The sequence below is a fragment of the Hippoglossus hippoglossus genome, chromosome 7 (assembly GCF_009819705.1).
Source record: "Hippoglossus hippoglossus isolate fHipHip1 chromosome 7, fHipHip1.pri, whole genome shotgun sequence".
Taxonomy (NCBI): Eukaryota; Metazoa; Chordata; class Actinopteri; order Pleuronectiformes; family Pleuronectidae; genus Hippoglossus; species Hippoglossus hippoglossus.
This window is the reverse complement of record NC_047157.1, coordinates 16,261,126-16,288,956: the sequence shown is the minus strand read 5'-3', so window position 1 is coordinate 16,288,956 and position 27,831 is coordinate 16,261,126. Positions and strand designations below refer to the sequence as shown.

The following is a 27,831-nucleotide window of genomic DNA, read 5'->3' as shown; positions in this document are numbered from 1 at the left end:
AATACCAACTAGAAATCCATGCACACTCTCCGGCTGTCTCTCTCTCACTCTGACACACATACAGACACACACACACACACACACACACACACACACACACACACACACACACACACACACACACACACACACACTAAGAGGCATGCGCACATACACACGCGTGACTCGAATGCATATCCATGTTTACCCTTCCTCTGGATAGCTGTAGAATTTGAATAGGTGTCTTTTGTGTGGGTGTGCGTCTGTGTGTGTGTTGCAAGGGTGCATGAGGCTCAACAGTATGAATTGCAGTGACAGTGGAGGGAAATTCCTTCCCACATTAACAGGATGTTAAAAAAACAAAGTGAATCTCAAACTTAGACCCATAAACAATCTGGCTCTTTATATTGAGGCCTTTTTCAGATTTTGCTGAACACATAACGATACAGAGCAAAGTTTAAAGCTGTTATACTCAAAACTTTTATATCAACATTGTATCAGCTGACAATTTGAAAACAATGTGACAGAACCTGAAATTAGCACCGAATCTGCCGCTTTCCTCGGCTTTATGGACCTTTTTATGGAGTTTCAGCTCATTCTGTTTTTGTTTTCATTTCGCTCTCACTGCGCTCACAGAGCTGTTTTCAGAAGCAGGCAGATGTTGTCAGTAAGGATCTTCTTATAAACCATCCCAAACAGCAGTTTGCATCCAACTTGTGAGCGTAACGCAGCATTTAGCAGCTAAAGAACCAGATATTTCCCTGACGTGTTGTAGAGACCAAATAATGCTGCTACATATATATACCGGATGTTTTAGGAAGCACAACTTAGTTCTCCGTATTAACTTAAAGGTGACGATAATATTATGTGTTCACAATTTACAACACTGCTCCCAGGTGGCCAAAAACAAGCAAATAAACAAACAAATAAAGAAATAAGTTATTGTGGGTTTAAGAAAATGTCTCTGCTAGTAGATAAAACATTAATCGGACACAAAAGCTTTGACTTCGAATATGTGCTAATTCTTGCGAGTAGACTGGACTGTTTTCAAGTGCATCATGTTTGACTGTTTTCTTTTTTTCTTCCTCTCCACGGACGAGACAGAACAAAAAGAGACATAATTTCACCCACCCCGAAAAACTAAACTCTGTGTTTGGCCGTCTGTCTGCCTCTGATTCCTGCCAGCCCAGCTGCTGATCTGCCTGCCCAAGTGGCTTCACTTTCCTATTATCATGTCTGATGGGGGGTGCGTGTGTAGAAGTCAATAACTCACCCTGATCTGTTGGCAATAATTTGGGATTTGAGTTTTGTTGTGTCTGTGTGCGTGTATGTGTGCGTGTATGCGTGTGTGTATATGTGTGTATGCGTAATCCCACATCTGCCAGTGCTTGCTGGCAGTATAAAGAGATGCCTGCTGAGTTTAATTTGCTACGACAGGGTGTATTATGGTTAAATGTTTTGATACTAACCTGCCTGTTCCCATATGAGCCTGAACAGATATGGCATAATTACGACAAAGACAAAAGCACCATGCCCCCCATTGGCACACCTACAGTTCAACTATTCAAATATGATGTGCTACTTTTATCTTTCTGTTACTTAAGTCGAAATGCTACTTGAGACAGTGGTTTATCGTGTTTGTGTGTGTGTATGTGAGTGTGTGTGTGTAACCAGAGCCCATCTGTTGTCTATGCTGATATGGCAACTGCATCTGTGGGGAGCTGACTAGCACATTAGGAAAGAAGACACACACAAACACACACACACACACACACACACACACACACACACACACACACACACACACACACACACACACACACACACACACAGAACCTGCACATACTGGACAGCTAACAGTTCATTTGACACTGTAATTACAGCCAGTGATCATGGATCCATTAATCAGCCCTCTTCCTCAGGGCGTCGACTGACCTCCAACAATATCACCATCAGCGGAAGGGAGGGGGGGGAGGAGAGAAGGAAAGAGGGAAGAGAAGAGCAGGGTTGGGGGGGGTGAATAAAATTCACAGGTGAAATAAAAAAACGAGTTGCAAGCGAATATGGGGGAAAGTGAATGGGGAGTGAAATAGAGACTGGCAGGGTACATGTTCGTGGGCTTGGAGGTGTGTCTGTGGGGACTGATTCATTCATGAGCATGTGTGTGTGTGTGTGTGTGTGTGTGTGTGTGTGTGTGTGTGTGTGTGTGTGTGTGTGTGTGTGTGTGTGTGATGAATTCAGGCATTTCACCTTCCACCACAGTCTCTTGTGTTGACCTTACCTGCTGCTTCACTGTTACATCATTAGAATGACTTATACACCATTACTGTCCTGCTGCTGCTGCTATCTGTGGCTACTGGTTGCTAACACACACACACACACACACACACACACACACACACACACACACACACACACACACAAACACGCAGAGGTACACACCGAATCATGACAACCTGTATGAAAACAGCATGCATAAGTTATGTGCACCAAGCTGTGTGTGAAATGGAGAAGATATGAGGAGAGATCTGCAAAAAGAAAAAAAGTTTGTGCGATTCATGTGTTTTATTCTGTATGTTGTTTAGTGTCATCTGGAAGTGTAGTGCACCCCCCCCCCCCCCCCCCCCCCCCCCCCCCCCCCATAAGGCTCAATTATAATCCTGCACCTGATCTGAAGAGATTAGTTTTCTCGTAGACTCAGGCAAAGAAACACATACACTAACAAAAATCCATCATCATGAATTCCTGGTATCGTTGCTCAGAAACTAATATTTCAAAAAATAATATATATATATATATTATATATAGTATGAAATCAAAAACTCCAGGACAGGGCATAGTGTTGTTCAATAAAACAGAGCTGCTTTAACCACACTTTGTGCTGCTCCAGTAGTAGTTTTGTATTGATGATTTCAGCTTAACTCTGTCATTAAATTTAATTTCTGTTTAGAGTTACACCACAACATGAAAACAAGCTACCTGTTTTAGTATTGTGCTGATCAGCGATGGATGTTGACAACAAACAGAAAGTCCCAGATGTATCTGAACGGCTCCAGACGTGTACAGAACAAATGTGATCTTCTAATTTAGGAAAACCTAAATACAGACTTTGTGACAGGTTCACACAGCAACCAAACTTTTCAGCGTCACAATTCATAATCTACGCAGTTACCAGCGAGTGTTATATTTATCTAACCCTCTGCAAATATCCCCATTCTTATCATTGCCTCAGTAACTTGCACACACAGAAATATCAATTCAATATCACATTCAAAAACATGCATAATTAACAGATGCATTCCTAGGTGCTACGTTTTTGGGGGACTAAAACTATTCCTAAGTGATGGCGTGTGTTCTTGTGTGTGTGTTTGTGTGTCAGTTTCAGCTTGATACACACGGGCCTACTGGGACCACCCAAGCAGATGCTTCATTTTCCAAATTATGCATTTAGGGCAGAGAAATAGGTCTGAACCAGGGGATTTAGGAGAGTTACAGAATGAGACCAAAGAGGGCGGAAGATGTCCCGTTGTGATCTCTGCACTGTTCCTCAGAAACTCATGAACTGTGTCTTAATCTGTCAGAGACGTCGAGACAAAGAAAGGAACAAGGAAGGGCAGAGTGAAGATGCACCACTTTCCTTTTGCCGTCTCTCAGGCTCTTTCCCTGAGCTTGGACACTCATCATTACCTCCTCTTATCTCCACACATCACTTTTGTTAAGACGCTGTCTCTCTCTCCCCTGGCCACACTTTCTCTTTAAAATGGAAAAACACACAACAACAGGGAATGTGGATTGTTGACTCCTCTAATATACGTTTATGTTGCTCCATCGCTCTCGCTCTCTTCCTTTCATCCACATTTTTTTTGTCCACAAACACTGTTACCAGCAGTGTTGGCAGTTTTCCACTGACACACATGGATGAAACCAGTTTTTCACGCTCAGACTGAAAATTATTAAGGTTCCCAACTCGCTGAAGTTACTTTTTTAACCAAACATGGTGGGTTTTTTGAATGGACTGTTTGTGCTGTGTGCTTTCAAGTGTGTGTGTGTGTGTGTTTGTTTGTGTGTTGTCCTCTGTGGCAGTTGTTGGTTTCAGAGCATTTGAGGTTTGTCCTATCGGAGTCGACCTTCGTGTGTGGTCCTCATAGGAAATCTGAACCTCCAGTGAGAAACATGAGAGGTTTCCTCTCAGCAGTGGCCCAGCAGCTGGTGCGTTTTGTGAGTGGTTAAAGGTATAAAACTGTAAAAGTGTAGTTCCCATGTTGCAAACTGTCACTGTGATGTCAGAAGAAAAAACACTTTAGTATCTGGGAAAAAAGTCCATAGAGAGAGGAGGCCGGGGTCAACCAAAAAAAAAAGATATGTCTTGGGGATGATTTGACAGCGAGTCAAAAAGTGAGATGGCAGCTTCTGAGTTGTGGAAGATATTTTTAGCGGTTTGGTTGTTTTTTTCCTCTTCTGCATCTAAATGATTTATTTCGCTGCAGCTTTATTTAATTATGTGAAAGAACAAACTGCCACTTCATCAAATACAACTCAGTTTTGGCCAAATATGTATGTTTCAAATCATGTCCTGGGGATGGAGAGCAGATGATCAGAAAATATTTTTGCTCAAAGAAACAGAAAAATTACATAAAATCTGGGGCGGCAACTAATGATTGTTTTCATAATTGATCAATGACTCAGTTAATCAAGTTGTTTGGCCCAAGGTAACATCTTTTCATGTCTGACACAAAAACTCTGAAAAAGATATTTAATTTGAAATGGTATAAATAGAGAAAACAGAAAAATTCTTGTTGAGGCAGAATGAGGACCTAAAAAGCCTGAAAAGATGAACTGACGATAAAAATTGTTGCTCATACTTTGAATAACTGCTCCGACATACATGTGTGTAAGTGACCGTCAGCGCATCCGTGTCAATGATGAAGACGTTAATGAGTGAATGAGTGAGATGAAGCAGAAGAGAGAGAGAGAGAGAGAGAGAGAGAGAGAGAGAGAGAGAGAGAGAGAGAGAGAGACACAGAGAGAAGTGGAAGACGGAAGGGGTGGAGAGACACAATCTAAATATACCAGCTGAGGGCGGTGGAGAGGAGAAAAAGCGCCGGGGCTTTGAAAACCACACTGTGATGAAAAATTAAGATGGTAGGCAGAGTTGAGAAGAGAGCACAGAGATAGAGGGAGGGAGGGAGGAGTGGAAGGCAGAGAAAGAGAGAGAGAAAAGGGGAGAGAAAGAGAGAGAGAGCAAGGGCTTTTATTGCTGGTCACTTTCACCTGTCTCTCTGGGAGATGGACGGATGAAATCAGACTCTTAAAGGGAGCTGGAGAAGTAGAGGCTGCATTCTTCCTCTTTTAGTGAGTCCCGAAACAAGGGAATGGCTGCTCCCTCTTTTTTCAGCCTCCTGTGTATTCACAGTTCTGGAGGTAGTTATCTTAAACTACAAGTGAGTTTGTAAAGTAGTTTCTTACTGCCTTTTTCTTATTGCTTGTTCAGCAACATTGTCAGTTTTTTGGGGAATGAAACTCTTGACTCTTGTTCTTACTCTGCAGAACAACCACTACATCTGTCAACCATGGCTCTTCTAGTCCAGGATGGATTTCCACTTTGCTCATCTAGTGATGTAATAATCCCAGACGGGAGGCGACAGAAAGTCAAAAAACCTGGACGGAAATTGAATTAGAGAAGCCATTTATTCTCCCAGGATTATTTTTTTTTCCACCCATGCTCTCCCAGGCCTGATGCTGTCCTCTCTCTCTGTCTGCACCAGGGACCACACAGTGGAGGCCATTTGCATTTTGCTTTAATATATTTCCTAAATTCTAAAGCTTCAAGAGATCCCTACTTTGCATTTGTTTATTTAGTTCAAAGTGTTTTTTTTCGGTTATTGCCCAAGAACCTTGCAAAAAAACTGAAGTGTAGTCAAAATGTGATAGATAAATATGAAAGTGTTGCACTGTGTATTCTATGGAGAGGGGGACTTTGATGTTATTTTTGCAGTGTTAAGCCAGCTTAAAGCAATGGTGTACCTCCTATAGGTGAGGGCCGGCTTTTCCATTTTCCTTTTATTGTCTGACGCTGTTGGACTTGTGGGTGATAGAAAAGCTCAGACAACATAAACGCGTTTACCACCTGGATCGGCACTGTAAGCAGACGCGCTCCTCAGCGGCGTGTTGTTCCCCTATGTGTGTGTCTTTGTGTGGGGTTGACCCGGGGATATTTTAGAGGGTGGCTGTGTCACGTGTGGACGATGGATGTGTAGTGACACCAGGATTGTACCTTGCGGTGCACTGAGTTCTCCAGGTTAACGCGGCGAGCGGCAGACAGACGCGGAGCACGAGAGAGAGCGAGAGAAGGGAAATAGATGGAGTGTGACACCCTTGGGACGAATCAAGCTTTAGGGATGTGTTGGGGACACACATGTAGCAGCAGCAGCAGCAGGCAAAAGCTGATTTGAGGGATGGGGATGTCAAGTCTGTGATGTGCACTTTGCTAAAGTCATATAGTCCTGTTAACTAGTGAGACCCAGATAAGAGGCCGAGGAATGGAGGAGGAAGGGGCCGAAAGCTTCCATCTCTCCCCTTTTCTCCCCCTGCTCCTCCCTATTTTCCCCCAACACACAGTTGAGTTTCCACAGTGCTTGTTAAATTGGGGGCCTAATTTGCAGCTGCTGGCTTTCTCCTCCACAGTTCACATGGAGTGAATTTATCCAAAAGGGCCAAACTGTGGATTTCATTAATGAAACACATACACATGAACACGTACACACGTACACACAGACACACACCCTCACACACCCTCTTGGCAGGATCAGGGAGGCCTAATCAAGCTGAAATATCCCGAGGTTGCAATTAGGTTTGGAGAGCCCCAGTCCTGAGTCTGGCAACAAAACAAACTGTTCAATTAAGTCACAAGAATACGTAGATTTCCTCTGATGAGTCATCGTATTATTGTGTTCTGTCTATTTGCATTCATCTTGGCTGTGTGCTAACTTTGTCTCATCTACAGTTCCATTTAACTAAAGTACAGGTGTCACACACACACACACACTCACAAACACACACACACACACACACACACACACACACACACACACACACACACACACACACACACACACACACACACACACACACACACACACACACACACACACACACTGCAACTCTTCATGGCTTATTTTCTTCTGGTATTGCAGTGCCTCCTATTAGAGTTACCCAAGGTTTTGACCTTAAGACCATTTTCTGCGTAACCAGCTGTGTTTTTTGTGTGTGTGTTGCTGGGATGTGGGTGGAATGTGAGCTCCAGTCCTATGAAACCTTGCGTATAAATGATAAATAAGTGATAAATAAGTACGAATGGACAAATTCAACAGAGCGAGCATTTTAAGAGGACCAACCTTCCTCCGCCTGTAGTTCTGTGAGGCTGTGAAGCTGCTAATGTTAGCGAAAAAGCTAACATGCTAATGCTTACCAGATCATTTTACCCATATACATGCACCATCTTAGTTTAGCAACAAATTTGAAGGCACACACATACATTTCTTCCACAATTGTATATGCAAGCCTCATGATGACCCTACAGGAAACATCAGCGGCTCAAAAGTAGAATACATCGTCTCATAACCATGAATTTCAGAATAAAATTTGATGCCAGTTCATCCAAAGTGTAGGACTGAAGGACATTGTCATCCCTAGAGCCTCGCTGACGTAGCTTGGCTAAAAACAAATCCAAATAAGTCAGTTGAGTATTTTCCTTAGATCAAACTACCCAGTTGGCAGAGAAGTGTGCAGCTCCAGTACATTCAGATCCATAAATAAACTACTGCAGTTTCATCCACTGAGTGATGAGGAAAAAAGTTTAGCATATTAACCACCTTTTACATGAATTGAAAAAGTGATTTTCACTGCCACTGCTCACTGCTAATTTTGCTGTCAAAACACCCAATGTCATTACTAAACAAAGAATTCCTGAACTCATAGTTACTGACAGGTTGTTTTGACGTGTTTGAAATAGCACTTCTCTGCCCTTGTTTCCTTCCCTCTCCTTCATCCTTGTACCATTATCGTATTCTTCACTTCCCTTCCATGCACTCATCTCATTACCTTTTATCTTTCCTTTCTATCATCTCTGTGTTCTTTCCATTCCTCTTTGTTGCCTCTTGATGATGGAGATGTTATCTTCCATTTTATTTTGATATTATGACTGTGAGTATCCTGATGACCTTAGGTGTGGTACTACTTCACTGAAACAGTCATCTCCTTGTGAAATTCTCACAATGAATATAATACATATATTTGATACTATCCACTATTTTGTGCAAATGGCCAAGTCAGACTCAAACTCATATACTCTGACTCATCATATTAAATTTATAAAAGAACATCATCTGCATATTGGCATATTCTTTCCCAATAATTCCGGTAACAAATCAGAGACACGAGATCAATATTTCTAGTATTTTACTTTATACGTTTACCAGTTAAATTCAGTCATAGTTATATATATTTTTTCAACCCACAATGAGGGTTAGTATCAAAGCAAGTCTTCACACCAGAGCACTTATACACATTACATCGAGGTTACTGGGACTGTCCCCATATTGTCTTTGCACAAACTCAGGTATAAAGTGTCTGAAACAGCAGCAGCGTCAAATTAATTCTTGAAAACAGAGAGTAGTCTGTCAACTTCATTTTTTAAGGCAGCAGGGAAACTTGAAGATGAATCAGGTCAAAGGTTTGACAGTCTCTTTACTATCAAAAAATCCATTCAACCAAATTGTTGATCCATTTACTTTATCCTCCTTTTCAACTGGTCTTGGTGTAGTTACTCAAACAGACCAAATGAAATGAGCAAACGTACTGCAGTTCATTGTACTTGAACCAGTGGGAGTAAAAACACCCTGAACATGGCCTGTATTGCAGTGGCTCAACCTGCTGCCTCAGAACAATTTATTCTCGAAAATGTCTTCACTGACTTGGATTAATTTTCAATATTAAAAAAGACCCACTTTCAGTTTTTCTGGACATAGGATAATGTGGTGAAAATATATATCTTCTGGTAGCGAAATCACTTCACGCTAATTGCCACAGTGACTAATGTAGGCAGTACAGGCACCCCATTTTCCAAATGGCGGATATCTCAGGGAATGGAAACTCCTTGAATATTAATGTATTTCCACTACATTTTTCTCCTCTACTGTTGGGAGCTCAACCAGAGCTCATATGCCCGTGAGATGTCTGTCCGGCTTTAGCTAAGATACATACAAACACACACGCCTACGCGCGCACGCACAAAGACAGACTGGAGATATGGCGGGGAAGCTGATCAGCCGTGTGGAGCGGGGAGGGCACTCCAATGGGACTAATTAAAGTTATGGAACAGACTGCAGAACTCATCGGAGACCACCACTCTTTCTCTAACTCTATCTCTCCCTCCTCTCGCTCTTTGTTTCTCTTATACTCCTCTGTGTTTGCTTAATGAAAGCTACATCATCCAGGGTCATGGGATGCAATGCTGCTTTCTTACCACAATTCATGCCGGTAAATAGGATCAAAGGTGCTAAGGAATTTCTAGGTGAAGCAGCTGCTGGAAACACCTTCACAACACATGTGCATACAGATGTTGGACACAATCGGGCGTTAAAAAACATAGCCCGGATTATCCAGCATTTTTGGTTTATCTTATATATAAAAACGGCTGTTGTTTGTGACTTTGTACTAAGGGGTGTGTGTGTTTGTGTGTGTGCATGCGTGTGTGTGTGACATGAATCACCATCAGCTGCTGATTTTGATACTGATGGAAAATCAAGCTTTTTAGCTCCGATCGATCAGAACCCTGTGTTCCTGAGCAGTATCTCTCTCTCTCGCTCTCTCTCTCTCTCTCTCTCTCTCTCTCACACACACACACACACCTGCCTCCACTCCCCGCCTTCCCCTTGTTCCCCCTCTCTTTTTTGGCTCCTCTCTGAATCCATTTCTATGTCACACACCCACTGATCCTGCGGCAGACAGACCAAACCACCAGCCATAATGAAGTGGCACTGCATCATCACAAACACTGCTTTGTGTTTAAATGATGTGGAGAGGAAGTGGGCAGCATCTCCACTTTGTCTCCTAATTATTTACAACAAGCGGAGCATAGGTGAGGAGAGGAGGAAGGGGGTAGAGGAGACGAGAGGAGACAATAAAGCATATACATGTATGACTGTGTGTGCGTGCATGCGTGCGTGCGTGTGTGCGTGTGTTTGTGCGTGCGTGCGTGCGTGCGTGCGTGCCTCCTAACCAGAGAAAGCCTTGGCTCAGCCTGCCTGGCTTTGCAGCTTCTCCCAGCTCTAGAAATGCCAGGCAACATGACTCACACACCCTGCTCAGGGCTAAACACACACAACCTCATGGCAAAAGTGCTCACACACATACACAAATGCACGCACATATATATGCACAAGTAAACACATCACCACATACTCAGACCCGACCAGGTTTGCATATAATCTTGTGTGCAATGAGCTAAACTGCACAAACCAAACCTAGAAAGTTTGGTTTGTTTAATGTTCATCATCACATCTGCTCAGAATAATTTAACAATTATCTTTTTTTCTTTGTTTCTTCACCTATGTTGGCCTGTTTGAAGAGAAAATGAACCACTATAAAAAGCATTTAGTGAGTCACTCAACATTAAATCAGTGGTTTCAGTTCATGATCAATTTCTGACTAATATCGATCATTTGATTCTGGTCCCAGTGTATTTTTTCCAAAGTAAACTGAATAATGTGGACAAGTGCAAGATCACATCACGTTCACTCCAATCTGGACAAAACCTCACATGAAAGAACCATATAAAAACATAATTCATCCTTTATGTGTGTGTGGGTGGGTGAAGAGTTTGGGGCAGCAACAACACTGAGGATGTGCAGAAAAAGAGTAGAAGCAGTAAGTTTACAAAGTGAAGGGAAAATACTTTTATGTTAAGTGAACGTGTTCAAACTGAAAGTTCTTCTTCACGGTGTATCTCACACATTAGCTTTTGTTTTGCTAGTCTCCTGCAGTTACTTCTTCACACTTACACTAACTTCACATCCAGTGCACGCACGCACGCACACACACAGATTCATACACATATACACTTTATTGTCACATTTCATCTTTTCTTCCATTCATCTCTTTATGGTCTCCTCTCCCTATATCCTCTCCCATCGTCCTCCTCCACTGACTTCCATTCATTAAATCATTACACAGCCTAACCCTGCACCAAACCATTACCATGAACAATTAATGCCTAACCCTAAGCTTGACCTAACCCCAATTCCCATCTTACCCCTAACATTAAGTAGGACCTGCATTATGTTTTGCCTAGTTAATACTTGGCTTTGGTTTGCTGGAAAGGCTCGAAAGAGGTAACAGAAAACATGCTCACACACATACTTGCATTTAACCCTCAAATGGCCCTTTGAAAAATTGAGGACTCGCCAAAATGTCCTCTCTTTCATATGCGGTAATATGGGGTCTAGACTCAACTTTGCTTACAAAACACACTTTCTCCGGTGGAGAGAGAAACTTATACTAAGTGCTCAGAAAATAAAGTGCTTCAAACACATCAGCCCTGTGCATCACTTGTAAACACCTACCACGTCTTGACATAGAGAGGGAGACACACAACACAGCATCTGTATGTTGTGTTGTGTGTTTACTTTGTCATTGTCTGCATCATCCACAGAAAAATATAAGAAGACAATAAAACTCATTATAAAACTATATTGCTTACTAATAATGAAACATAACTCATTTTTATTAGAAAGTTTCCATTATGTTTTTATTACAAAGATTATTGCTTTGTGTGTGTGTTCTCTGCAGCCAACCAGCAGAGCAAAGCTTTGTACTGCCTCGGTCTGGACTGAAATATTATTCACTCAACAGATGCCGTCTATTTGTAGCTATGAAAAATACATACACAGTAGTTAATCAATGGAAAGGCAGTGTTGTGTAGACTATTAACAGAAGTTGGATCATTTCCTTTTTTGAAGCTGTTTCCCTTTTGGCTGCCAAGACAGAGAATTAAACACAACTTTCCAAATTTACAAGCCACCGTAGTCCTCTCCTGCTCTTCATCGCTGCCATCCCTGTGTTTATTTCTCCTCGTCTTTACTTCTCTCCCTCTCTGTGTCTCTCACTGTCTCTCCTTCTGTTTGGATGTGTTTGCAGTAAACAATAATTTTGCCTGTGTAAATATATTTTTCTTTGGCAACGCAGAGAGGCACCGGGATGAGTCTGTGAATGCTGGTTGTGTCTATATGTTTTACGGTTATCTTAGAAGGTTGTGTAAAGTTTCTGGCAATGGTGTACAGTGGTTTTTATATATAGGCAGCAGAGCTGCAGATTACCCCCCCCCCCCCCCCCCCCCCCATCAACCCCTAAAAAGTGATTTCAACCATCTGCGTGTGATATATCACGTTTACAAGAACATGTCACCGTGACCTTGACCTTTTATCATCAAAATCTAGTCATTTTATCTCTGAGTCTAAGTGATCATTTGTGCCAAATTTGAAAACACTCCCTTGTGTTCTGAGCCGTTGTGTTTACAAACATAAAAATATGATTTGCAAGGTTATAGTGACCTTCACCTTTGTCCACCAATTCATCACTAGTTAATCCAAATGAACATTTGTAACAAATGTGAAGAAAGGATGTTGTGGTAATTGACGTTGTCACTGGGGTCACCTCACAACAGCCAGAGACAAACCAGTTGCTTTTCAGCATCTTTTTATTTATAACACCGAGCAAACAAAAATTCAAAAACTCAACTTAAACTTGCCAGCAATTTCTGCTGGCGTCTCGGCTTTGCAGCTCAGCTCAGCTCAGTCTCTCTTCACGTCTCTTAGTGCGTCTCTTGTCTCTCTTCCATGTTTCTCCCTGTGGCAGCTCTCCTGCTGCCTTTTTAATCCAGGGAGAGTTGATTGGCCAACTACTCTCATCTGTGCCAATCAACTCTGTTGATTGGAATGTTTGTACTAAATTTGAAGAAATTTCTTCAAGGTGTCCTTGAGATATCGTGTTCATAACAATTGGACAACCCGAAAAACATAATGCTTGCAGCCACTGGCTGTTGCTGGTGTGGAGGTATACAAATTTACCCTTTGACCTGATAATGATGGAAAATCAGAGCATCACTAAAACTATTCATCCTGAGGGGAACATGGATGTGTGCACTCAGGGTAAATTCAGTCAATAGTTGCTGAGATAATCCACTCATATAAACCTCACAGAGGCACTAAGGTAAATGTATCAACCTAAGCCGTAGTAGTCAAGATATATTTCATGTGAGAATAAAAACTTTGACCTCCTAATAGAACGAGAGGAAAAGTCAGTGGATCACCAAAGTCTTTTAGATGAATCTTCAAGGGACTATGAATGCACTATTGAATTAACATTTCAGTCTGTATCAACGTGACAGAAAGGCTGACATTGCCAACAACCATGCTAGCGGCATTAAAAAGACAGTAGGTGGGTAATATATGCATGTAGCTTCAACCAGCAGTTGAAAAACATCATGCAGTGCACAGCACATTATAGTAATTTAGTTTAAGTTTGTTCTCTAATTGAGTATATGTTTCTGTTTCTTTCTGGCAGAATGCGGGAACGGGGCCCTTGCATTTGTGGAGTAGGTGTATGGAGTCTACTGCTGTCCCTCTGTCTGGCCTCCCTGACACATGCACACCGGAGCCACACAGGTAGGTACATGTATGTGTTAATGTCCGCTCATGCGTGTGTATACAGTACATATTCCTGCGTGTCGTTCCACGTTTCAGTGCAGCATTCACAGTATTGGATCTATCCCAGATTACCACTGCAGGCAGTCTCTGCAGCCAATTTCTTTTCACATGTTGTAAAGTTGGAGTGAATAGGCCGTGTGCGACCCGAGGGAATGCAAGGGTCAGATTCACAGTGAAATATGAGTCCACAGAGGCAGGTCGCCAGGAAGAACACACACAAAAAAGTTCTTTAATAAAAGGAAGAGGAATAAGAGTAATCCAACAGAGAAAGGTCTTCTAAGTTCTGAGACTTTCACGTCTTTGCAGTCCCATCAGGGTGGGGCGACACTCTGAAATTGTCTGTACTTCACAGCACAGACAGCAAGCAGTGAGCCTTATGTGGCATAATCACTAGCATGATTGAGCCCTGAGGCCTCTTTCTGGTTCACAGTTCATTTCTCATGTGAAGGTTGGGTATCTTTGCCTCTCTGGTTAACAATGATCACCTGAGTGAGACACTGAAAATTGCCAACGTCTGGAAAAAAAGCTTAGAGAGAACAGGGTACCTGCTCCGTGCATATGATAGCTATTTCAGTCCTGCTGTTCAGGTATTAACCTACATGTGGTGGGAATATGAAAATGGACATCTACTTGATGTGTCCCTCTGTGAAGGTGATTAGAGTTACTTTTGTACTAAATTGCATTTTAGTTGCGAAATGCACTTAAAAATGTGCAGCCCTATATAGATTCATGCTAAGTTTAATCATGAGTTGTAAGATGATTAGCTACATCCAACCTACCTACATGGGGTTTTTACTTTAACGTTAAATAGGTGTGGATCTTGTGGTTATGCTATTTTGATGGCTGCAGTTTATGAAATGTTGAATTGAATTACATTATGAATCAGCTTCATATGACAAATCAGGTCAGTAAAGGCGAAACACATGTCGACACCAATGCTAACAGGCTGTACAGCTGTACTTAGCGAAATGCAAATATAGGGATAACAAGATGCTGATCTTTTATAGTATAACAGGCTTATGGAAACTGACAAACCGACCAATAGTAGGTCGGTAGTATGTCTAAATAAACAGAAATATATCAAATATAGTAGGAGTTGGGCAGGGTCTTGGGGCTGATACTCGGGGGGGTAAACTGCCCATTCCCTAGTTCAGTTGGCTCGGGCCTGGGTAGGAGAGGTTTGCAGGCACATATTGAGGAGATTTACACTGATTGTCGACTGTGTAGCCTTCCATTGGGCTTGTAACTCAAGTTGCATTTACCTTCTATTCCACTTCCTGTCTGTTATCACTATTTAAAAAAATTCACTTCACTATAAGAAACAACAGAAAATTAGAAGCTATGATGAAGATTTGAACTGTATGTCATTTATCATTGTTTTTTTGGCATCGTCATTGAAGGGAAGCTAATTTATTGGTGATTGAACGCGTGTAAATGTTTCCTACTAACACTGCAGTATTTCAATGCATATTGGGCTTGGAGCTGTCCAAGGCATTTGTGATTGGTTTAAAGACATTTACAATCAAGTCAAAGCGTCTTCCCTCTACACCAGAATGAATTGGGGAAGCCAGACCAGCACTAACACATTGCTGTGAAAGTAGAACCACCCTGGGTCTGATCTTGGTCCTGAATGAGAGTTGTTGAGGTCGGTGCTTTTTAGGTGAAGCAAAGGAGTTTATATTGAGTCTGTGTGTGTTAACCAGAGCCAGTGGAGGTGTCATTAGATTACACACGTTATATCAGATAATGTGTTCATGTCAACGGGGGTGGATAAAATCAATCTGGTATTGATTCATGAAAGCAGAACCTAAAGTGTTGATTGCATAGGCACCAAATGAACACCAAGAGCTGTGCAGTCCTCCTCCGATTCTGGACTCGTGTGATACTAAAGATCTTTGGAGCTCCACAGGTTTGAAAATCAAGCTTATGTTAAATACATTTTATTTCAAGGCTGCTCCTAAAGATTCGTGGGGCAAAGAACGTACCAAGGCAGGGATGTGACTAACATGATAACAAAACATATCCGACAAAAAAAATGTATTCACAATGACAAGACACACCTGAGGATAAAACCAAGAAGTGACATTAGGGGATTTTGTGTTTGGTTTGGCTACATATGATAAGCAACGATGGCTTGAAAATGTTAAGCTCTGCCTTTGGCTTTCATGCCGACCTTGTGGCGTGCACCAGCTGCCCTTCATCTGAACCGGGCTCCTTTGTTTGTCATTGTTGTTACTGTGTGTCTCACGTCACTGATGCCAAAGATATTTATACTGCAGTCAGTGTACTGTACTGTGTGTCTCAATATCTGCTTTGTACGACTATTCCATTAGCAGATGACCGAAGGGGGAAATGATTGATGAGTTTTTTCTTTGACGCTTTAAAAAGAATGCAGTGTCTAAGACGGCCTGAAAAATTACCATAATGTTATCACTTTGTGGAGACTCTATATTGTTTTATGTGAGTTCATGTATATGTACAGTAAACGACAGCTTTATGAGTGTGTGTGTGTGTGTGTGTGTGCGTGTGTGTAAGTTTGACTCTGCCGTTGTCTGGCTGCCAGACATTATCTCCTCCTCTCACAGAGCGTTTCTTGACAAGGCAAGGGCAAACATTTTCATAAATGGCAGGATGGTGAAAAGACATGGAGAAAGGGAAGACGCGCTTCCTTATTGTGGTGCATCACTGGGCTTTCAATGAAGTGCACTGTGTCACTGAGGATTCTGTCGTAGTTATTTTATTATACCCTCCCCCGAAGCCAACTCTATCTCCTAAAGATTACATTTACACAGAACTTATATGCAAATATGTGTTGTAGCTGTAATGAAGACATGTTGTTTATTTCCTTTTTTGGCAAGTTGCAACAATGTTGAAACTAAATTCATCAGTAAAATGATTTCAGACTGCACTGCAATAACCATGTGTACTACCTACTCTAATGTTTAGGCACTCACAGCATTTGGTTATGGTTAAGGAAAGATCATGGTTGAAGACGACAGCAACTAAAACCATAATCTTTCCCGGATCTTAACCAGCATGTTTTTATTTTGACTCTGGCCTCTGCTGTGACAGTCGAATGTGTTGTATGCCTGCTATAGCCCCAACTTCCTCCTTGCAAATTTGGGGTTTGGCGCTTATTTTAGCTCTATTCTTTGGATCTCAGATTAAGGAGCCAATTAGAATTGTGGGGACCAAATGCTGGACCCTGTTGGAGCAGAAAGGGAGCTTACACAGTACACCTACCTTGTTTGGTCCGGACCTTTGGACTTTTCAGTCAAAATAACAGGTGTAAAAGATGCCTCTGTCCAGACCAACAGACCAAAACGTTGCTCAACCCAGAGAGGCGATCTCAGCTTGGATCAAAAGAACAATTGTTTGGATCATTTGCAATGTGAAAAATCATATTTTAATAGCTTGGACATGCAGAGCATTTGCAGGAAGTTGAGAAAGCATTAAACAACTGGACAAGAAAAAGAAGTGGCTTCCGGGAATGCTTGTAATTTTCAACTCTGATGATGTATAGGACACTCATTCTGCTGATAATACCATAATTAAGTGAACAGGTTTATTTATTTTCTCCATTAAAAAAAAACCCTACTTGTTTATATGTATTACATTTTTTCAAATTAAATGCATATTTGTAAATACAATAGGGGATATGAAAACACACCAACGTCAGACTCACCTGTCTACAAACCAATCTGTGTCAAGTATAGGCAGATGCAGCCGAGTTGGTGATGATGACAGGACATACGTATGTCATACAAGTCTTTAGTCTGCTCCCTAAATTGCAACGTGAAACCAAAACTCAATCAATCCAATCAATCAAATTTTATTTGTCTAGAAACCTCAGAGAGAGCCACATGTGAGGGATCCCTCTCCCAGGACGGACAGAAGTGCAGTAGATGCCGCGTGTAACTGAGAAGATCAACAAAATAACAGTATTTACAACATTGATTAGGTGAAACAGTTTGTAACATAATGGAAAAGTGTGTCAATGTTAAAAGTATTGTACATAAGAGGCGTATTGTATGTCAAGCAGTCTTGTTGTAATCATAGTCAACGATCAGCTGCCACCACGATCAGGATCCACCACCACAATCAAAACTCACAGGATCAAATGTAAAAAAATGAATCGAAGACATGGACCTTGGTTCAGACCATAGTCCAGACTCTCAGGTGTGAAAACCCTGTAAGACTCAGGACTTGGATTGTCCATTCAGTTGGTTCCATTGGGGTTTGAGTATGGCACTCGGGAATAATGCATTTGTTAATGAAGAGTCCCCACAAAGATAGGTGTACAAGGGTATGTGTGTGTGTGTATGTATGTGTGTGTGTGGACATGTGTAGCAACTGCGTGCTGCTGTTAATGGGTCATTGATTGTAGAGTAAGTTGTAATCAGGGAGTTACAGTGTTATCCAGTTGCAGGTTGTCTGAGTGGGAAAAAACAGACGAGTAATCAGATAATTACTGAATACAATCCCTTAGGTCACTTCAAGGTTGAGGCTTTCACTCAGACACACACATACGCATTCACTAACACACACACACACACACACACACACACACACACACACACACACACACACACACACACACACACACACACACACACAGGCAATTAAAGAAAAACTGATTATAATGGGTGGAGGGGCTAAAGACATTCAGTTCTGAGTTAAACTTTTCTGTACTATGTAGATGAGGTAAAACCAAAGATAATGAGCATGTGCATCTACATCATGAATATGAAGTTATAAAAATGTACATAAACACTTTAGTTTTATTCTAAAAAGTGATAGATGGCTTGCAGCTGTAAACACGAAGACACGAATGGTAAGACTAGATGAACATGCTGCTGTTTATGGGATGTGATGAGCCCTGGTTTCTGGCTCTGGTCGTCATGAAGTGAATTTCATAGCATCTATGACAGAAACAGACTGAAAACAGAAACTGATCTGAGCTCAGTACGTGTTTGCTGACCAGGTGTTATCTCTTGTTACATGAGGTGAAGCTATGGGAGTTGACTGATCAGTGTGCACACTCTACTTCAGCCAGCCAGCTGTCTGCTGCTATAAGCATGAGGTCATGTCCAGAAACACAAACAGCTGGAGAAAATTCATTAGTGTTCAGACTGGTGGGCTCTGCCTGTGCTGAAACTAACTAACTCTTAACTTAGTAGAAGCATGTGGTACAGACATGGGTACATGGGAAAACTGTTTTAAATGAACAAGAAATCATTAAAAGATAAGATGCCTTAAACATGATATAGTTCTCCTGCATCTTGCAGGGGGAAAAAATGATTAAAATTGTGACCCATCCCAAGGCTTGAAAGAGATTTTATTATTCACTCTAGCACTAATGTGAGTGTGTGTGTGTGTGTGTGAGTGTGTGTGTTGTTGCCACCAGTATGTGCTGACAAGACAGCTGTGGTGATGAGAATAGTCAAGATGGCTAAGAAGTAGCAAAAGAAGTCTCAGCGTGTGTGTGTGTGTGTGTGTGTGTGTGTGTGTGTGTGTGTGTGTGTGTGTGTGCCTTCCTAGCTCCTGCTCACCTTCTATTCTACAGATTTGTATCTCTCTGGCCAGAACAGAAAAAAGCTGCCTCTCCTTTGCTGTTGCAGCCTCTCCATCTGTTAAATCATCCATCTTCCTGTCTTTTTCTCTTAGTCACATGCTTTACTATACACATCACAGCAGAACTGTGAGAAAATTACGGGCTTTAAACCTTAGACCATCGAGCTCTAACACTCTTAGTGGACTGCAGATCTCCTGCAATGAAGAGATCTTATTTGCAAGTCTCGGCCTTGGTGAAGTGTCTCAGCGGCTTTGCCAATAGTCTTGGAGAAACCGCTTGGCTTGGATTTTGAAGTTAAGCGGAACAGCGATTATGCTGATCACTTCACCACACACTGTCGAGTCATTGATTCTCAGTCCATACGCTGCAATCTCCATACATCGCCACTGATTAGAAGCCCCTAAGAACTTAACTTGCTCTGAATGGCATTCTGTCTGCCGAGAAGGGGGAATGGAGAAGTAAGACAAAGACATATATGGATGCTGAGATGCATGTGCTAAACTGCTCTCACACAAGCTCAGAGGGACATGTGCATCCAGTCAGGCACGCAGACAGGCCTGCAGTAAATGCACACACAAACACACGCACACACACACACGCACACACACTAACATGCATGCACACTCAAAGAGGCTCTCTAATGTGATGTGCAGAGACAGGCTGTCTGCCCTCCTTAGAGGCTGCTCCACAGTAAAGCTGCACTCCATGCTTGGTGTACAACATGGCTCCATATGGCTTGTGAAAAATTAAAGCGGAAAATTACAAATGTGAAAGTTTTCATGCTAAGAAACAAACCAGCTTTCCCTAACACTTTTAATTCGCAGTTCAATAGATGGAGCGATGGTGTACATGCTCATGAATGTGAGATAGACCAAGAGACCAAATTAATGAAATTAGCAAATTATTATTCATTACAGGCAAGATTGCAATTTATTGTCATTTAGTCATTCATTATGGATAGACCAAGATAGGTTCATATCACGCCTAATGTTTTACGTTGAATGCCAAGGTTCATTGTTAATGCAGACAAGCAGGGTGCCCTTTATGGAAGCAGAAAGTGGTGGATGCGGCTCTAGCTCGTCTGATTTACCTCCAGGAGACTGGAACTAACGTGTAATTAATGTTATAGTAACCACAGTCTTTCATAATATCTTTTTACAATATTGAAAAAAGTGACATAGCGATAGAGAACAAGAACTATAAGAAAAAGTCTTTATTTCACTATTCCTTTAGGAGGTATTGCAGCAAATGCATGAACTCAATAAAACACCAGATGATTACATTTACTTTCAAAAAGGAAAGACCTGATCTGATGGGGACCCAAGAACAGCTAGATCCAAAAAGACTAGACGATAATTAAACCTGATCCTAAGTGCAGGCGACCAGAATAGAAGGAACACAAACACATAATGAACTAACAGATAGTTTGATCAGTTAACAAGCAGATACTGTGTAAAAGGGCAGCAAGGTAAAAATAAAAATAAAAGATTTAAGTCATAGAAACTAAAACGATTCATTCATAGGCTTCAAAGACAAATTCATATAATTTATACAAAGTGGACCCGTGAAGACTTCTGCCCCGAGGTGCCCTGATGTGCTGCAAGATTTAGGTGATATCAAGCTAATATTAACTACGTTTTATGTTACATTCCCAAAACCCTTAAGACAGCTGAGCAATAAATAAAAAATGACCATATTAAAAGGCGAGCTAAGTATGAAAACCACAGCACGCCACCATGGGTTAAAGAAGGTTTATATGCCGTGCTATGGAATGTGGAAAACATGACACAAAAAGGTAGTTTCATCTTCTGAGCAGGTCAAAACATGTTAGAAAATGAACATTTAGCACATTTTTGCTCATTGTCGGATTAAAATACATCTTTTTTTGTGATACTGATATTCACAGAAGATGGCATTTGCCCCATTGCCTTAAAGCGACCAAGATACCTGTTAATTATGATCTATCCGTTTGCTCATCATTATGGCTGCTACATAGGCCCATGGCTGTCTCTGCCTCTTTTCTCTCCCTCGCTCTACTTGAATTGGTGCTGTTGACAAAATCCAAAGAACGACATTTGCATATACTCACCTTCCTAATCAGCGTGTCCTTGGTAACGCACATGTTTTAACCATGATCTATTCAGTTATTAAGGTGCCAGGAGTGTATTTGTTAACTGGCAACAGGCACTCTGGCCTTTTGTAGTCTATCACAGGATAATCTTGTGTGACACCCAATGCCAGTGAATGTCGTGTATATGTATAACCTTTAAGGACCAGCCATGTGCTGTGCATGAGATGGGCTCATGATCAAAAGGTATCGGTGCATTGTTGGCTTCGATCGACTGTGTCTTCATGGAGCAGACATCTCAGTGTAATAGAATCACAAACTAAAGCTGCCAACATTGCACCATTAAAATAAATAAAAACTTCTCTCAAACAGATTCAATAAAAATTGATTGTCATTTTCATAAATTGAGAATTTATTACAGGCCCGTTGAAGCCTGTCTATGTTTCTAGTGTTATCTAGGTGCATCTGATAAACTGGCAAGTGAGTGTTTGTGTTACAGCAATCAATTTTAATTGGTACTTCGGTCTTCTCTGATCAGGTATCTGACAAATACGGTGATAACTGTTTTTAATATCATAACAGCAGTGAGATGGTAATTAAATGGTGATGATTAGATGGTTTTATACAATAATAAACTATTAATGGGATTACAATCACAGTTTGAATAAGTAATGCAATAGAAAAGACAGTTCAGCTTGTCAGACATTTCACTTAAAGCAAATGTGTCAACCTTCATGGTGGAGCTATGCTGGATCATCAAAGTCTGTAGAATTCATCCTCTGAGGGCCATGAATGAATGTGAGATGGGCCTGCGTCTGATGTCGGTTCGTTGTTAATTCAGTTATTGTATTAGCAAGTGTATTGAAAAAAGGTACTAATGTCATTACGGCATTTGGCAAAATGAACATCCTCTTCATCTAAATATATCATTATGCAAGCAATCATCAAGTCCTAACTGTCCACCAAATGTTCCCATTGCAAACGATCCAAACTATGGTCCATTTGATCGGAACCAAGACCACCTCTTTAGGTCTGACTGAATTTTGGTGCATTGGTCTGGACTGTGGTCTGATCCAGACCAAGCAAGGTGGGTGTGAAAGCTCCCTAAGAGATACTGTGTAAGTTCAGTCTGAACCAAAGTCAAGCAACAGCCAGCATTGCCATCTCTCGAGCCACAACACTAAAGCCGATAAAAATGGTGATGGAACTTGTATTCTTTATATAAACACACAAACAGGGAGAATTCTTCAGAGAAACCTGCAACCACAGCATTTTATTGACACACATTTGATCCTTCAATTTTCCTCAAGTGTACAGATATGAGAAACCTGAGGACAGAAATAGCACGAAACGCCGACATAAAGAGTTGAACTCTCAAGGTAAGGAGAGAGAAAAAAGAAGAAAAAAAACTTTACAGTATGAGTCTGGGTGCTATGGTCACTGATTATGTGGTTGTACTAATTGGTGTAAATGGAGAGTTTCCTCTGGCTGCACAGAGAGATTACCTCATTGGGGCCCTCTCATTGCATTCATTAGTGCTAATCGTTACCTGTTAGCTCACCAGCCAACCCAGCATTGACCCAGCCTGGAACATCTCTATGGTTTCTTAAGCAGAACCAAAGCCCCTATCGACTCTCTGCCTTTGGTTAAGCCACTATATGCAGCTGTGATGGTAGGAGATGAAGTGTGGATTAACATTATGGCAAGAGAGCTACAGCGAGATCTTATTAAAATATGAATCATTAATTAGACTTGATTGGAGTTTTTATAAGTCATAAAGTAATCTCATTTCAATTATATCCTTGTATCTGATGGTCTCGCTCCTCTGGCGTTCTGCGACCACTCTATTCCTCTCCTTTGCCCTTTGTTTCATATTCTCTCTTTCTTCCTCTTCCCAAGTTTTACTTTATTTCACAGCTATTAAACCAGGAAATTTCAATCAGGTAGCACAGCGTGAATTTCTGCAGGGGCAGGAGAGAAAGAGTGAACTTTTATTTAATGTAGCCGTTCTTTCTTTTCTCCTCTCCACCTCCATCTCGTTTCTCTTTTCTTCCGCAGCTGAACTCAACCTTGGCTCTTTATAGTTTATGATTCAATTTCCAATTTGTCCTCCAGAGGTATTTGCCTGGTGGGTGGCGCAGTGGTTTTGTTCTTATGTGTTTGTACAATATTCGCCGTTAGTATTCATAGGAACACAGTCTTACGGATACATGCATTTGAATTTCCAATTCTGTGTCTGCAATTCTTTTGGCTTTATTTTACATGAAAGTCACACTGAGATGGGAATCGCCCTTTCAAGTAAGCTCTTGACAAGCAAGGAGAGATGTGCTGAAATATGTATAACCAATACATACCATTTTCTTTCATTAGAGTCAAGGAGTTTACTTTAGGACTTGAAGGTTGTTGGTTAATCTCATGTCCTCAGACAAAAAATAACTACACAATGTGTGCACAAGTGTTCTACTAATTCTACCAACAAATACAAGTGTTCCCCTCTTTCTCTTTCATGGCCCCCTTTGTGCCTGTTTTTCAGGGTGAACATTTTAAAGGTCTCGACCTTACTATGTAAAGTGCCTTGAGATAATGGATATTATGATTTTGCTCTATACAAATAAAATTGAATTGTGCTGCATGAATGTTCTAGGCATGGGATCATTTCACTGCCCCCCCCCTGAATTTTCTGGGAACGTTCCTGTTGTCGCATCAGACCCTCACAGTCTCCTGCTGAATTCTTCATGAGTTAGAGGCAAACTCTGGACAGAGACAATAAGCTAATATCCCTGTTTTTATTTGAATGAATAACCTCTTTTGATAAAAAAAAACACACAATTATGAATGACTTCTGAGCTCTGTTTTGTTGAATGTGCAGAAATCAGCACAATATTGACAGTTGTAGTCTTGATGCAAAAAAGAAGAAAGAAATTTATTTATTTTTAACTGTTCAGGGCGGTGAGGGTCTGGAGCCAATCCCATCATGCTTTGGCCAATATGTCCTTGTCTTTGGACAGTGGAAAGAAACCATAACACCAAGGAGCACTTTACAAAGACTATTAGCAGAGCTATATTCTTATTTGCGTAGTTAAGAATTAACACTGAAAAACACGACTCCCTGAATGTTGGTCTATAATTTCAAACAGCCAAGCTCAGAGCACATCAAAGCGATTTGCTCGGCCTCCTCGGGGCCTATTTGCCCCCGTTTTCCCTCCCCTCTCATTCTCCATGTACACTGTTTATGATTTACAGTCTCTGGAGACTCTGCAAATGACCAGATGTTTGGAAAGGAAACAAATGCGTTACCTTTTGAACCATAAGGATATTTCAGAAAAGGCTTTCGGGAGAAGCAAGGATCCATCCCATGCAATGCGTACCAGGAATTAGATTAAAGCTTTGATATTGTGTATCAAAACCTAGCAACCACCCTCACCACATATTTTAGTTGCATGTCTACGGTTCCCTGGTGTTTGCCTGTCTTCTCTTGGCTGGGTCTGAAGTAGAATAACCTCTTTCCAGAGTTTTCCCAGTAGAGCAGGCACACTTGAAGCAATGTGAATAATGAATGCAGCATACATATCCAAGGAGCTTCACATGTGTTGTTACCATCATATGTGTCGGCTGAAAAGCTGTGGCCGTACATGTTTACGCTGTCGTTTCCCAAAACAATCCATTAGCAGCAGACCCTCAGTCATGTTTCCATTAGGTTCATGCAGAGATAATGGACCACCTGTTACAGTCTTTGTTGACAGCCTTTTATAGGATGTTTTGTCGTTTCATTGTGGTGCAGCCTTCTCCTTTGTCAGTGAAGGCTGATCAACAGAATATTTACTCCTCCCCAGTCAACGCCCCTGATTGTGTGCCTGTGTTTTAGCCTAGTATTCCCAATCCTCAGCTGGTCCCTGGTTCCAGCCACCAATTACAAGCCTGACTGTACGATCGCTCAAGCTGCTTCATGAAATTGCCAGTGGTGGCTGTAATCAGAGCGGTGCAATTAGGCAGTGCGCTAATTTTTGTTTTATTCAGCCACTGTAGTAACCTATTGGGCATTTGGTAGAGCTAAATGGATTTCCATCTGTTTGATTCTGGGTTTTTGGCATCATGCACAGCCCTTTGACTCCATTTACACCTTGTATTAAAATATGTTTTCTATCCAGATTAGCCTTGGACATGATTATAACCTGATTATATTTACAACCGTCAACAACATGCATCTCTAGTGTCCACACTTAGATCTAATTAAGATCTGATCAGTCTGTCCAGCTCATGTCACATTCTCCTCTCGTGGTTGCAGGTCCAAACTTACAGTCAACGACATGTAGATAGGGAGAGTAGAAGGTGTTAGCCATCTGTGAAGCTGTGTTACTGTGTCTGCTTGGTCATGTTCACGATATACTTGTGTCTCGATTTATGTGATGACTGAGGGGACATTGTAGCTGCTGCTGCTACATTGGCAATGAATGTGTTCTCCTAATCTGTACTTTCATGTGGTCAAGCTGATGATATCTGATTCAAAACATATTTTAATGTATGGTGTAAATTCTGTATTTGCTCCCCACCTCAACTGACTCTCTTTCATTCTTTCATTTAACAGCTAAATAAAGGGCTTGCAACTTATTTTTGTGGGTGTGTTAAAGAACTAGAATTGCACTTAGTAGAGCGCATATCTCCACTAAGGCCCAACATTCCCCTTATGAAACCAGTATTTAACTAGATCATTCACTAGATCTGGGTTTTTATATTTGGATCTGCACCAACTCTACACATTCATAGACATCAATCCTTCTGTTTTTCATTAGTTTTTTTGCTTAATCCTGCTAAAAAACAAACAAACAAATACACAAATACAAAAACATAACCTCCTTGGCTGAGGTAATAAATTACTTTGGTTGTCAGCCAACACTGGCAGTTGCAGCTGCCCTTATTCTTGAACACTTACAGGGTTGTGCCACCATCACGATTACAATAGAGCCACCGATATGGGAGCAATTTGTTACACAGTAAAGATTAATCATGAACAAACCAGTTGTTGTTTGAATACTTTCCAAAAAATGTGTTATACTGAAAAATGAAACGAGTCGAAGCAAAACTTTGACAAAAAGAGGACCTAATACACAATACATGGAAAACTGACATGAAAAATATGACTTGGGGATTTTTTGTTACTTGGTGAAGCATTGTGAACAATCCCTGGCAGAATTTGGTGGATTAAAAGTGCCTCTATTGTGGTCGGTTTCATACTATTGTTGATAAAGTAAACAGTATCTATATGACTGAGCCTTTGTGTGTGTGTGCACACTGTGGGGAGCAGCTTTAGTATTCGTGACGGCAGCTCCGGAGCCATGCACTGATGGATGGGATGCTCTTACTTTACTGATGTACTGTGATCAATGCTGATGCAAGGAAAGAGTATTGGAGAGTGAGAGAGAGAGACAGACAGAGAGGGGGAGAGAGAGAGAGGCAATGTGCTGCCTCTGCAAATCGCTCTCTCTCTCTCCGTCTCTCACTTCCACTGTCTCCCTCTCTCCCTCTCTCTCTCTGTCTTTTTGCATGAATCCTCTCCTCTCACGGTGAGTTTCCCACTCTGTTGATCCTGCCAGTATCTGCATATGCTGCACTCTCAACAACATCATCGCCTTAACTAATATGACAGTGTCTCCGTGAGAAGCATATGCTGCAGAGGGCAACTTTCAGCGGATTACTAGATTATAGATTAAGTACAGAAAGTTGAGTGTGTGGTTAAACGTGTGCGTGTGTGTTTATGCACATCCCTTTCTAGCACAGGTCTTAAAAAAATTAACAGGATACAAACAGCATGTTTGTCTAACTGTCCAGCCTGGCCTCTCATGTTGCCTAAATGTGGTTAAGAGGCTTTTATTTTTAGTCTTTTGCTGTTGTGAGTTAAATAAAACAGCAGTAATGCAGCTTCACTAATCCTCTCACACAACTAATCCTAGCAGAACACCACTGTAAATACTCTGTGGGCTGCATTAAAGCACAAATCACTCAATCCCTCACTGAGTGTTTATTTTGGTTCAGATTAATAGAAATTCTCCCATTTTTTAATCTACAAGAGAAATGTCCCCGGAAATAACTGGGCTTCCTTGTGGACTTTTGATATTTTCTGCATGATGTTTGTGTATGTGTGTTTTTTTATACATTTATTTATCAGTATTTTTGTACTGAAGAAAGAGAGACTGCTTGCTTGAGATGGACAGTCAGAGATTCAGTGGCAATGACACTGTAGATGACATTGATTGTTAGACTGTGTATGATGCATCATCTAGGAAGATGATAATGATTTGCATTCCTACCAAAGTGATCATGACATTTTGTCTCCATCTGATCTTCATGTCTCACCTGATTTACTGAGAGCCTCATCTCCATCGTTACCTAAAACAACACTGAACTAATATATCACAGCAAAGTGACTTTCTCCTTGACTCAAGTTGAGG

At 41.3% G+C, this 27,831-nt stretch overlaps 1 protein-coding gene across 1 annotated transcript in view; it reads left to right on the top strand.

Moving 5' to 3' along the window:
* LOC117764945 (chemokine-like protein TAFA-3) overlaps positions 1–27,831 on the top strand; it is a 78,036-nt gene that overhangs the window by 22,916 nt on the left and 27,289 nt on the right. Inside the window, exon 2 of the mRNA XM_034591118.1 lies at positions 13,600–13,700. Coding sequence (XP_034447009.1) covers positions 13,601–13,700 — 100 coding nt within the window. The 5' untranslated portion in view covers position 13,600. The remainder of the gene's footprint in view (positions 1–13,599; positions 13,701–27,831) is intronic.